We start from the raw sequence: 12,350 nt of genomic DNA, 5'->3' as shown, positions 1-12,350 counted from the left end.
AGGATAGAAGGTCCTATCTATCCTAGATAGGACTAAGAAGGAGAAGGAATGCTTTAGAAAAGTATATCTCTTTAAATCATAACACAGCAGTGCTTAACACTGCTATTATAACAGACATAGGTGTGACAGTGCTATCAGCGGTTTACAAGGTTTCCGAGGCATTCTAGCTTAGTCCTCAGGGGTAGCGGTACATCTGTTGCCGATCTCGGATAGGTATCTGATCTTACCTGCGGTTGATTACATAAATATCTTTGGGCGAGTATATTGTAAATAAGTAAAAGAATGTCTATTTCTTGCAAGATTATTTGAAAATTTGGTGATTGTAACACGTTTTTACCTCCACGTCTCGTCTCTTGAGGTCTCCAAATTCCGATCGTCGTCCTGGTCTTTTGTTCTTAATCTCTGGTCTTCTGTCCTCTTCCCCTTCAGTACTATCCCCATGGGTCCCGGATTGCTTTTGGACAACGATGCATCTAAAAGTATATCAGATTCGTATATCCTTACACAGTTCAAATCGGAATCCAGCATAATACAGCTGTTATGAGGCAGAAACAGATGCTACCTCGAGTTAAACTTCTACTGCGATGATTATTTTATCTCCTAAAATTTTCACCTATTTTAATTTACTTTTAATGCATTAAATTAAGTAAATGCAGTGATAGCCTACTGGTTAAGAAACTCGTACTAGATCGAAGAGTCCGATGTTCAAATCCCAGGCCCGTACGTTTTTTTTGAAAGTTATGTGCGTATTGAAAATTAATTATCACTTGTTTAAACGGTGAAGGGAAACATCGTAAAAGGACCTGCATATCTAAGAAATCTTAAAAAAAAATCAAATGTATGTGAAGTCTACCAATACGCACTTGTCCAGCGCGGTGGACTATGGCCTAATCATTCTCATTCTGAGAGGAGACTCGTGCCCAGCAGTGGGACAGTAATGGGTGCATGATGATGAAAGTAAATGCATGTGAAATTTCCAAATAAGTTGATAAAGCTTACCGTTTCTGTCTTGAATGAGCTATTTCACCATCAATAAGACCTGTTGATGAAAAATACAGTTTACTAGCTAACCCGGCAAACGTTGTGTTGCCATATAAATAAAAAAGTGTTTAGGGTGAGCAACCCTTATCACTTACGGGTTTGAAAAATAGATAGATTATTTGAAACTGCGATGGTAGCGAAGTCTGTCGAATCCAATGTGAAACATTCCAAAATCAACAACTACTTACGAATTAAAAAATAATTAAAAAATCCTTTTCCCACGGACTAAATTGTGAATCTAAACAATTCTCAAGTCCCCTTGAACACACACGACAAATTTCATCAAAATCAGTGCAGTCGTTTAGGAGGAGTTCAGTGACATACACACGCACATAAGAAATATATATATAAAGAAGTTTATAACGATAATACATTTTATGCCGAAACCTCTATGCCCAGCTGGGCATGTCTCCCTTTCCAACTAGAGAAAACATAAAATTATTACGGAAAAGTATGTCTCTTTTACCACACCCTTCAAACCAGAACACAGCAGCGCTTAACACTGCTGTTATTAGGCAGAAATAGGTGCTTAGATTATTAGTAATAGGGTTTCGTTTTTAGCCATAGATTAGTAAAGATACTTCGCCGCCTTGAAATTGAATGAAGCCGCAAATGGCTTATTATAGTAAGTTCTTTTTTTGAATTCTTGACAAATAAAAATATTTTTAGAGAAAATTTACGAATAAATAACGAATACTGCGTAATTTACATAATAAATAAATAATTTATAATAATAATTTCAAATATTTTAGGGACATTTTAGCACGTAGACGTGGCAAAACTTTTTTATGCAACTATTTCAATACTCAAAACTGGGTACATTTTCTTGTTAGGAGTGAGTAATCTTTACTTATCTATGTTTTTAGCCTTTGGATACGGAACCTTAATAAATGAATTTACATAAGAAGAGTAACACACGCTTCATTGAAACAAACTTAAAGTAATAACATACCACTTCCAAAAGATAGACAGATTACAAAAACACACAGCAATTTGAGATCCATTTTGAAATGAAGTAATAATGTTTCATTTTTGTTATTTATATATTTTCCGAAGGCGATTTACGAATGACATAGAAATATACTATTTACAACTATAATTTGTTGTCTATATAAAAATAAATAAATTGTCCGGTTTTCAATACTTAATTTATTGTTTAAATATAGTAAATAATTGATTAATGGTTTGACTGTGAAGGTTTGAAGGTGGTAGAACCCTTTGTGGTTCGACTCCGGTGGCACCACCGCCACACCTATTTGTGTTATAACAACGTGTTAAACGCTGCTATGTTCTGTTTGAAGGATGTGGTAAGGGAAACATACTTTTCCGAGACGTTCCAGCTTAGTCCTCAGGGGTAGCGGCGCATCTGGTAGAGTTGATTACAGATGTCCATGGGCGGCAGTAGCCACTTACCATCAGGTGGACTGCATGCTCGTCTGCTACTCCAATATTATAAAAAAAGGTACCTCCGTCACAATTATTTTGATTACATTGAAATATAAAGATGTAAAATTTCAATAATTGATCCCAATTCCCAATACTTTATATTTCAATCTGAGTATGTTTAGGCACATTTTTAAAATATTTAAACACCATTTATAATAAAATATCAGCAGGGTGTTTGCAAAAAATAATTTTAAATAATTAATAGAAAATTAAAAAATAATTGCTTCAATAATTAAATAATTTTATATTCGAACGAATTTAAAACATGTTATAAATAAAAATTAAACGAATTGAAAACATATTTTAATTAATTATAATTGAATAATGTAAAAAATATTATTTGTTATTTTAAATTTAGTGAAAATATTTTTCAAATTATACAGACAAATACACAGAAAATTGTTATTCAAATTATATTGCAACGGATTGATATGTGTCATGTAATTTTCACCCGCATAACAATTTTGTTTCAAAATTGATAAGATAAAAGTATTTTATTTATTATTATTTATTTATTATTAAATAGAACGGTTTCACAGAACCAATTATACTAATTGACACACACAAATTAAATGATATTATAAAACAATTTGATGTCGACATAAAGAATAAATACAAATCAAATAACAATAATACATCTCCAATTTAAAAAATAATGATAAGAAATTAATAATTGCAAAAACAATAAGTAATCTTTGGAAATAAATAATAATTGTAACAATAACAATAACAATAATGTTTATTTGTCCCTAAATTTACATATCTTTTGAGAAGTACACCCCTTTGGAAATTTAATGAACTTTGTTTAAAATTGGATGACATCATCATGAAAACTCTTTCGTCTGTTTTAAATTGTCATATGAATGAACGCGCTTGGACTCAGGCTTCATTACCCGTTAGGCATGGAGGCTTGGGTATACGTAAAATTTCGAGTGTTGCGCTACCAGCATTTTTATCTTCAGTCCATAAAACACAAAATTTAACTTCGGATATATTGTCTAAAATTTTTGAGGAACCTCAGATTACTTTTGTGGATGAAGCTAAAGATGCTTGGTTACAGGCTGGACCAAATCTAAAATTTCCGGTACATTTAAATTTACAAAAATTTTGGGACGAACCCCTCTGCATACTTGTACGACATCAGCTTCTTGATTCTGCACATGATATTGCAGAGAGGGCTCGTCTCCTTGCAGTAGCAGAGCGGGAGTCGGGGTTTTGGCTACAGGCATATCCTTCGGGAAATATAGGTACACTTTTAGACAATCTAACTCTATCAGTTTGTACTCGTTTGCGTCTGGGTGTAAAGACAGTTGAACACCATCGCTGTCATTGCGGTGCAGACGTCGATGTATTTGGACACCATGGACTTTCTTGTCAGCGCAGTGCTGGTCGCTTATCGCGCCACGCCACCATCAATGACGTCATTCGTCGGGCTTTTGTCACCGTCAATGTGCCGGCTTGTTTAGAGCCGAATGGTCTCGCACGTGACGATGGCAAGCGGCCTGATAGTATGACGTTAATACCCTGGAAGGGGGGAAGGATGTTGGTGTGGGACGCTACGTGTGTCGACACACTGGCTCCTTCTCACCTCCAGGCATCATCATCTGGCGCGGGGGCGGCGGCTACTGCTGCTGAAAACGCCAAGCGTCATAAATATGTTAGTTTGTGTAATAACTACATATTTGTGGCGTTTGGTGTTGAAACTTTAGGTCCATGGGGCCCGGATGCTTGGCAGTTGTATAAACAACTGTCAACACGATTGGTCGACGTCTCTGGAGATCCGGGAGCTGGCACGCATTTCGCTCAACGAATTGCTACAGCAATTCAAAGAGGAAATGCTGCCAGCATCTTGGGTACCTTGCCCAAGGACAGCGATGGTGATCATTTTTTATGGTAGTTTTTATGTTTTTATATTTTTGTATTTCGTTTTTGTATATATGTACATTTTGTAAATAAGTTTCTATTAGTATATAATTTGTTTTTTTTTGTTTAATTAGTATTTAATTTTATTGTTTCAAATATTGTATATAACCTTATTATTATCCAATAAATGAATAGGTAATATAATGATATAATTAATAACAGTATTAGATTATTTAGTTGCCCTCACTGGAACTCATTGAAACTTTTTGCCATTCGTCCGCATACAAGTCGAAGTCAGGAAAGGTTTCAAGAAGTGTTTATAAATGTTTATCTGTCTACTGACTATTTTATACTATTGAAATAACAAACGAGCATGCTGTCCATCTTATTTTAAGTGGTTTCTGTAATCAATCCCAGATAAGATTAGAACCTACCTGAGTTCGGCCACAGATGCGCCGCTACCGTTGAGGACTAAGCTGGAATACATCAGATTAGTATGTCTCCCTTACCACACTTCAAATCAGAACACAGCAGCGCTGCTAACAGAAATAAGTGCAGTGGTGCTGCCGGAGTTGAACAGATTTTCTACCACCTCTAATTGTGACAATAATTCCTGTGTAAAAATAAACAAAAATAATAATAAATTGGATTCCTTTGGAACATAATTAAGTAATTATTATAGTTACTAAACTGGCCTTGGTTTTATGATTAACTAAATGACATCACCATTTTATAATGACCTCCCCACCCCTTGTGTACAATAGTGTTTGTGGGCACAGAGGGGTTGTTGTTCTGAAGGTAGAGGTCAGATAATAATGGTCAGTCTTAATGAGTCTTTAATTCAAGGGTCAAAAGTGCAAACAATTGTCATCGTACAAGATAAGACTGACTCGAAGTAACGTAACTCGATAATTATAAAATTATATTTAATGTTTATAAATTATTTTTCGTACAAAAAATACTAAATTTGTTCTTCGGACAAAATAATAAATTACTCTAGTACGAGTCGAATTTTCGCTTGAAGGGTTCCGTATCATCAAAATTTTTTTTTTTTAGGATTCCGTACCCAAACGGTACTGTCCTGCTCTATCTCCTGAATGGATAGATCCTTGAAATCCTTACAAAGTATGTATAACGGAGGCCGCTATACAAACAGATATAAAAGAATGAAATTAAATGTGAGTCGCCATACAAGAAACTGCTATTTTTCGAGGTTTTTCGCTTTATCTATTGAACCGTAACAGTTTAAATTTTCAAATGAATATTATAGCGGCCACAGTTTTATACTCGTACAATCTGTAAAAATTCAGCTGTTTATATATTACTGTTTAGGATATAGTGCCCCGTGATAGACGGATTGACGAATAGACTGACAGACAGCGGAGCTTTGTAAGGGGGTTCTGTTTATACCCTTTGGGTACCGTACATCTAAAAACGCAACTAATATAACGCAAAAATAAATAACAGCAAAAAAGTTTTTTTATCACGAAAACCAATTGGCACTAGTGGGACTGTCCAACATCAAATCTCGACCAATAAACCAATTCTGTTGCCCAGCAGTGAGATTAAAAAACCTAATTCTAGAGTTACAATCCTTTTCCTTACATCTCAGTACAGAATCACATCATTTATACCACAGATGTGTCACAAGATGTACGTTATAACATTATTATAATTTCAAACAAATGAATATGTTAGTGATATAAGTAAGTTGATATTTTAAATATATTTTAAAGAGATTATTTCTGACTTGTAGTGTAGTGCTGTTATGTGAGTGGCAGATACCTTAAAGGTGTGGCACTACCTCTTTGTTACGGCACCGCCATACCTATTTCTGTAACAGTGTTAAGCGCATGTTCTGGTTTGTACTGTGATAGGTAGATACCTTAAATGTACTCTTTGTGACTGCGGCGGCACCACCGCCACGCCTATTTCTGTAACAGCAGTGTTAAGCGCTGTGTTCTGATTTGTAGTGTGATACTACCTACCCTTTGTAACTCGGTGGCACCACCGTCACACCTATTTCTGTGACAGCAGTGTTAAGCGCTGTGTTCTGGTTTGAAGTGTGATAGGTACTCTTTGAGACTCCGGCGGCACCACCGCCACACCTATTTCTGTAGCAGCAGTGTTAAGCGCTGTGTTCTGGTTTGTAGCGTGATAGGTACCTACCCTTTGTGACTCCGGCGGCACCAACGCCACACCTATTTCTGTAACAGCAGTGTTAAGCGCTGTGTTCTGTTTTGAAATGTGGTTACGAGACGGAGGACTTACGAGGTTTTTCAACTTACTTCTCGGGATAGCAACACTGTAGCCGGCAGGTAGAACATTTAATTTATTTGTGAATAATAAAGGAGTAGCAGCCGAGCATGCAGTCCATGGTAAGTGGCTACTGCCGCCCATGGACATCCGTAATCAACCCCAGATAGGATTAAATATTCCTATCTGAGGTCGGCCACAGATGCGCCGCTACCCATGACGACTAAGCTGGAACGCCTCGGAAAAGTCTGTCTCCCTTACCACACCCTTCAAACCGGAACACAGCAGCACCTAACACTGCTGTTATTAGGTAGAAATAGGTGTGGCCGCGGTGCCGCCGGAGTTGAACCACAAAGGGTTCTGCCTTCAAAACCGTAGTGCATTTTGTTATGACTTTTCCTGTATCATCTACATTAATATTATAAAGAGGAAAATTTGTATGTTTGTTTGTAATGAATGGGCTCAAAAACTACTGATCCGATTTTAAAAATTCTCTCACCATTCGAAAGCTACATTATCTATGAGTAACATAGGCTATCTTTTATATGAAATATATTTGATAAATAGATTTTGAGGCGGTACAAAGTTTGCCGGGTCAGCTAGTTGAGTCATAACATCATTAGAGGTACTAATAATGTCTATTAATTTAAATATTGTTTTCTTACAGATAATTAATTATGCTTGTTTACTGCTTTCTTCTTTTGACCGGTAAGTTATTGTTTATTAAATTTAATTTAGTATTTGTAAACAATTTGTTGTGATTTAAGAAGATACTACGAACTGTAGCGTTGATACACTTACAATATAAATTAAAATCATTTTAAAACTGACTGTATACTTTAAAAAAATAAGTGTGAATTTAAAAATGAACCAAATTTGGCCTCAAATATTTGAAAATTTCGGATACCGTTAAAATCGAAAACCGTTATAATTTTGCCTCAAAATAAAATTATAATAAAATTCAAGTTATTAAAATAATAATTCAATTCAAAGTAAAAAATGTGGGGTGCTTGATATTTTAAATGTTACAATCATTCTATTGGCAATTATCTATGAGAGAATAGTTCTGGTGTGAACCGTAGTAAAATGCACCCCATGCTTTTCAGTCCAAAATACTCAGAATAGATACCTCAATATATCATTCAGATATCTGTCTAGCCGGGAATCGAACCTGGAACTCTTTATTGAAGATTACAAAGCCGAAATTGCACGACTCATGATGCGAAGCATCAGAGAGTGCTTTACGATCGAAAAATTTTTTTCGCTTCATTTTGGCGGCTATTTTTATTATTATAGCCTTGATAGTTCACGGAATCAAGATATTTTGCATACTATTGTCGAGATAATTTAATGGAGATTAATTCCATACTTTTTAAAAATTGATTTACTGCAATAGAATTGGAAAAAAACACCAAAATAGGTCAAAAAATTTTCCTGTCCGTCATGTGTGAAACCTGAAAACACTGTAACTTGTGAAAAAATCCATCATTTGAGTTAATTTTTTTTTTAAATTCTAATCGACGATTGTAGGTCACTGAATGCGAATGATTAATTAATTCAGTGTCGTTTAATTGCAATTAATAAAAAACGAAAACTACAAATACAGTCTTGTAGTTTTCGTTCTATAGATATTATCTATAGATATTATGTACATTTATTCCACCAGGGGCGCTTGTGCAGTACCTTCTTCCTACTACAGCTGTTTTTTCGGCAATTAATTTTGAACGACTTAAGTTTTTTTTTTTTTTTTTTTTTTATATTTCATAATTAAATGAGCATTATGAGTCGTGCACTTTTGGATTTTCCAAACTTTTTCTGTTTTTCCATCCAGGTATAACCATCGTGAGCGCAACCCTACAAACCCTATTTCCCGAGCTGAAACAATACAGCTATGTGCTTAAGTCGAACATATCCACGGGACTCCTCTCGACGGAGAGTGAGTCCTACTGGACCTTGGAGGGACGCTTGGTGGTCTTAGTGTATGATAACTACACCAGAGTGAGATTCAGAGTTGAGGACTTGGAGGTAAGGTGTGAGAAATAGGGGGAGGGAAAAAGGATTTTATGAAAAATAAAAAACTTTTAAGGGATTAATTTAGAGGTTGGGATTGGCAGAAATAGGAGGAGGGAAACGGAATTTTATGAAAGAAACAAGTTAGGGTGAAATGTTAGACAGTTAGAGGTGTGGATTGGTGAGGGTTAATGCGGGATTTAAATAAAAATAAGAGTCATTTGAGGGATACAATTTGGAGGTAGCGATTGGAGAAGGAAAACCTATTGTATAGAAATGAGGCAGTAAGATATAAAATATTTTATGGCTATAATTTGGTAGTGTGTAAGTAAATACTTTTCCGAGGTGTATCAGCTTAGTCAGGGATAGCGGCGCATCTGTGGCTGACCTCAGGTAGGAATATCTTATCCTATCTGGGGTTGATTACAGATGTCCATGGGCGGCAGTAGCCACTTAGCATCAGGTGGACTGCACGCTCGTCTGCTACTCCTATATTATAATTTTTTTATGTGGAATGACCCACATTCAACATTTACTTTTTTATAGAGATATGGATAGAAATAAGAGGAGGGAAAAGATAGTTTTATATACAGAATCACAGTAAATTATTCTTAGGATTGTATTTTGGAGTAAAAGATTGGTGGAGGTGTAATTTAAATAGAAATAGGCAGAGGGGATTGAGTTGCAATCCTCAAATATAATATCGATTGAGAGGCGAAAAATATGCTTCAATATTTTTTGTAGAGCATAAGTTTATTTTACATTACAATTATATGTGACTATTAATAATAATAGTAATACTACAAGCTGGTTTGAAGGTGGTAGAACCCTGTGTGGTTCGACTCCGGCGGCACCACCGCCACAACTCTCCTGCCTAATAACAGCAGTGTTAAACGCTACTGTGTTCCAGTTTGAATAGCGTGGTAAGGGAGATATACTTTTCCGAGGCATTCCAGCTTAGTCCTCAGGGGTAGCGGTGCATCTGTGGCTGACCTCACGTAGGAATCTTATTCGATCTGGAGTTGATTACGTCCATACGGCAGTAGCCACTTACCATCAGGTGGATTGCGTGCTCGTCAGCTACTTCAATATAACAAAAAGCCATAAAAATCTCAATTCTGTTCCAGACTTCTGTGTTCAGCAAAAACTATGGCTACTCTTCATATCAGTCTGAGGAAGCTGCGAATTATCTTAAGCAAGAATGGGAAGTCGATTATCAGGTAATTAAAGGTTTTCTTGTTAATAATTTGAAAGGTGGTAAAACCCGTAAGTTTCAAATAGGAAGGCATCGTGAGGAAACCTGCATACCTGAGAAATCATAAGAAAAATAAAAACTAAAAAATATATTTTCAAAGGTATGTGAAGTCTACCAATCCGCACTTGGCAAGCGCGGTAGACTATGACCTAATCCTTCTCATTCTGAGAGGAGACCCGTGCCCAGCAGTGGGACAGTAATGGGATGATGATGATGATGATGATGATGACTAACTTACAGGAAAACGGCTTCATTGGCGCCATATACGTCGGGGCCGAACCGGCCTGGTGTGTGAACGTGAAGAGAGCACTGTCCATCAACTTTCAGCTTAAGAAGGACAGCGGATCTTATACTAGTAGTGAGGTAAGTAAAATTTCCACAACTCATCAAAAGATGGCGCCACATATGTCTTCTGAATCACGCTATCTAAGGTTTTCTAAGCATTTTTCATGCGTTCAGATCTGTGGCAGCACATGAAACTGACCAGACGGTCCCACCTGGTGGATCTTTGTTTTCTAAAAATAATTAGTTTTTTCTAAAGTTAGCTATTTCACAAGTTAGGAATTTGTCGTCTAAACCAGCGAACAGCAATCTTTTTGGCACCCTGGGATACATAGTATGTATTAGGAAATAGTCTGTAAAATTGCAAAAAATGGCGTCAAGAATTTATAGTAATTTAAAGAAAAAAGCAAAAAATAAGGCCCGCGGACCTTCCTACCTACCTTTTTTAGCAACTGTAGCGCCCCCCCCCCCCCCGAATCGAGGGCCCGGGGCGTATTGCCCCTTCCGCCCTAACTTAGTCCGCTAGAGGACTAAACCTACAATTTCTTGGAATTCCAGCCGTGCCTCTACGCCAGTTGCATCATGGTCTACACGGCGAAGGGCGACACGATAAAGAAGTACACCACCCTACAACTGTCCTCAAGTACCTCTGAACACAGCTGGAGCTCGGTACCCTGGACCCAGGACTTTGGGAGAGGAGTGGTAAGTTCTAGGCAGACCTAATTCTTGTGGCAGAGCTTTTCTTAACTCGAGTATCTAAATATATATAACTCAAAGGTGACTAACTGACATAGTGATCTATCAACGCACAGCCCAAACCACTGGACGGATCGGGATGAAATTTGGCATGCAGGTAGATGTTATGACGTAGGCATCCGCTACGAAAGGATTTTGATCAATTGTACTCCCAAGGGGATAAAATAGGGGATGAAAATATTACTTCGTAACGCGAGCGTAGCCGCGGCAAAAGCTCGTTTTATAATATATTAGACAAGCATGTAGTCCATTTGATGGTAAGTGGCTACTGACGTATGGATATCTGTAATCAACGCCAAGATTACATTCCTACCTGAGGTCGGTCACAGATGCGCCGTTACTCCCGAGGACTAAGCTGGAATGCCTCGGAAAAGTCAACTCTAAAGGTCACTTCTTTCTGCTATATAACAGTAGTAAGCTGCTGCGTTCTGGTTCGTATGGACATAACGAACGTCTAATTTTGGTTCGACTCCGGCGGTACCACCGTCACACCTATTTCTGCCTCATAACTGCGTTAAGCGCTGTGTTCTGGTTTGAAGGGTGTGGTAAGAGAGACATACTTTTCCGAGGCGTTCCAGCTTAGTCCACATGGTTAGCGGCGCGCCTGTGGCCAACCTTAGGTAAAAATCTAATTTTATTTGGGGTTGATTACAAATATCCATGCGTGGCAGTAGCCACTTACTACTAGGTGGAATACTTGCTCCTTGGCTCCTTCTGTACATAAAAAACTTACAGCAGAGTTAAGTCCTGCTGTATTCTGTTTTGAAGGGTTTTTTTTTTATATGTAACCTAACGATAAGGCAGACGGGCTACCTGATGGAAAGCAGTCACCGTCGCTTATGGAAATTTGCAACACCAGAGGAGTCGTCAATGCATCGCTGGCTTAGAAGGAGTGCTCTTTTTACACCCCTCTTGGAGAGCCCCATGTCATAGGGTGTAAGTAGAGATACGTTCATGAGGCATTCTAGCTTAGACGTCAGAGAGCAACGCATCCATGTCGGACCTCAGATAGGATCCAAGTCTATCTGAAAGTTATTACAGATGTCCATGAACAACAGTGGTCACTTATTAAGAAGAACTTCATATTTGATTGATATTTTGTTAAATAATAATACTAATTCCAGCCAGATGCCATAGCTACAGCAGAGAGGGTATACGAGCTGGATTCCAATGGTCTGTTGAGCTTGGAATTGAATGGAAATTTCCAATATAAAGTCAATGATCATATATTGACTGTGTCTTCTGGGTATGTATTGTTTTCTATTTATTAATTTCACTCCTATATTATATTATTATTCATTATTTATGCATAGATTCATACTTTCATTAACATATTCAATTATCAATTCATTATTTCAGTATTTAAAAAAAAATCAAGTTATGTCGCGTTCGCAAGCTTAACATTAGCCGGAAGTTCCAAAACTTTCCAAAAATGTTTTAT

The 12,350-nt window shown here is 37.1% G+C and overlaps 1 protein-coding gene and 1 long non-coding RNA gene across 2 annotated transcripts in view; one reads left to right on the top strand and one right to left on the bottom strand.

Annotated features, from left to right (window-relative positions):
• Positions 1-12,350, bottom strand: part of LOC140752787 (uncharacterized) — a 238,186-nt gene that overhangs the window by 107,795 nt on the left and 118,041 nt on the right. The gene's annotated exons all lie outside the window — the stretch shown is intronic.
• Positions 5,969-12,350, top strand: part of cv-d (vitellogenin-like lipoprotein) — a 33,737-nt gene continuing 27,355 nt past the window's right edge. The window contains exons 1-7 of the mRNA XM_073087135.1: positions 5,969-6,056; positions 7,274-7,314; positions 8,438-8,631; positions 9,744-9,836; positions 10,112-10,234; positions 10,712-10,855; positions 12,034-12,155. Of these exons, the coding sequence (XP_072943236.1) occupies positions 7,284-7,314; positions 8,438-8,631; positions 9,744-9,836; positions 10,112-10,234; positions 10,712-10,855; positions 12,034-12,155 (707 nt within the window). The 5' untranslated portion in view covers positions 5,969-6,056; positions 7,274-7,283. The remainder of the gene's footprint in view (positions 6,057-7,273; positions 7,315-8,437; positions 8,632-9,743; positions 9,837-10,111; positions 10,235-10,711; positions 10,856-12,033; positions 12,156-12,350) is intronic.

This window comes from Epargyreus clarus, unplaced genomic scaffold, assembly GCF_041222505.1.
Source record: "Epargyreus clarus isolate Ecla_fem2 unplaced genomic scaffold, WU_Ecla_fem_2.2 ptg000025l, whole genome shotgun sequence".
Lineage (NCBI taxonomy): Eukaryota > Metazoa > Arthropoda > Insecta > Lepidoptera > Hesperiidae > Epargyreus > Epargyreus clarus.
This window is presented reverse-complemented; position numbering and strand designations above follow the sequence as displayed.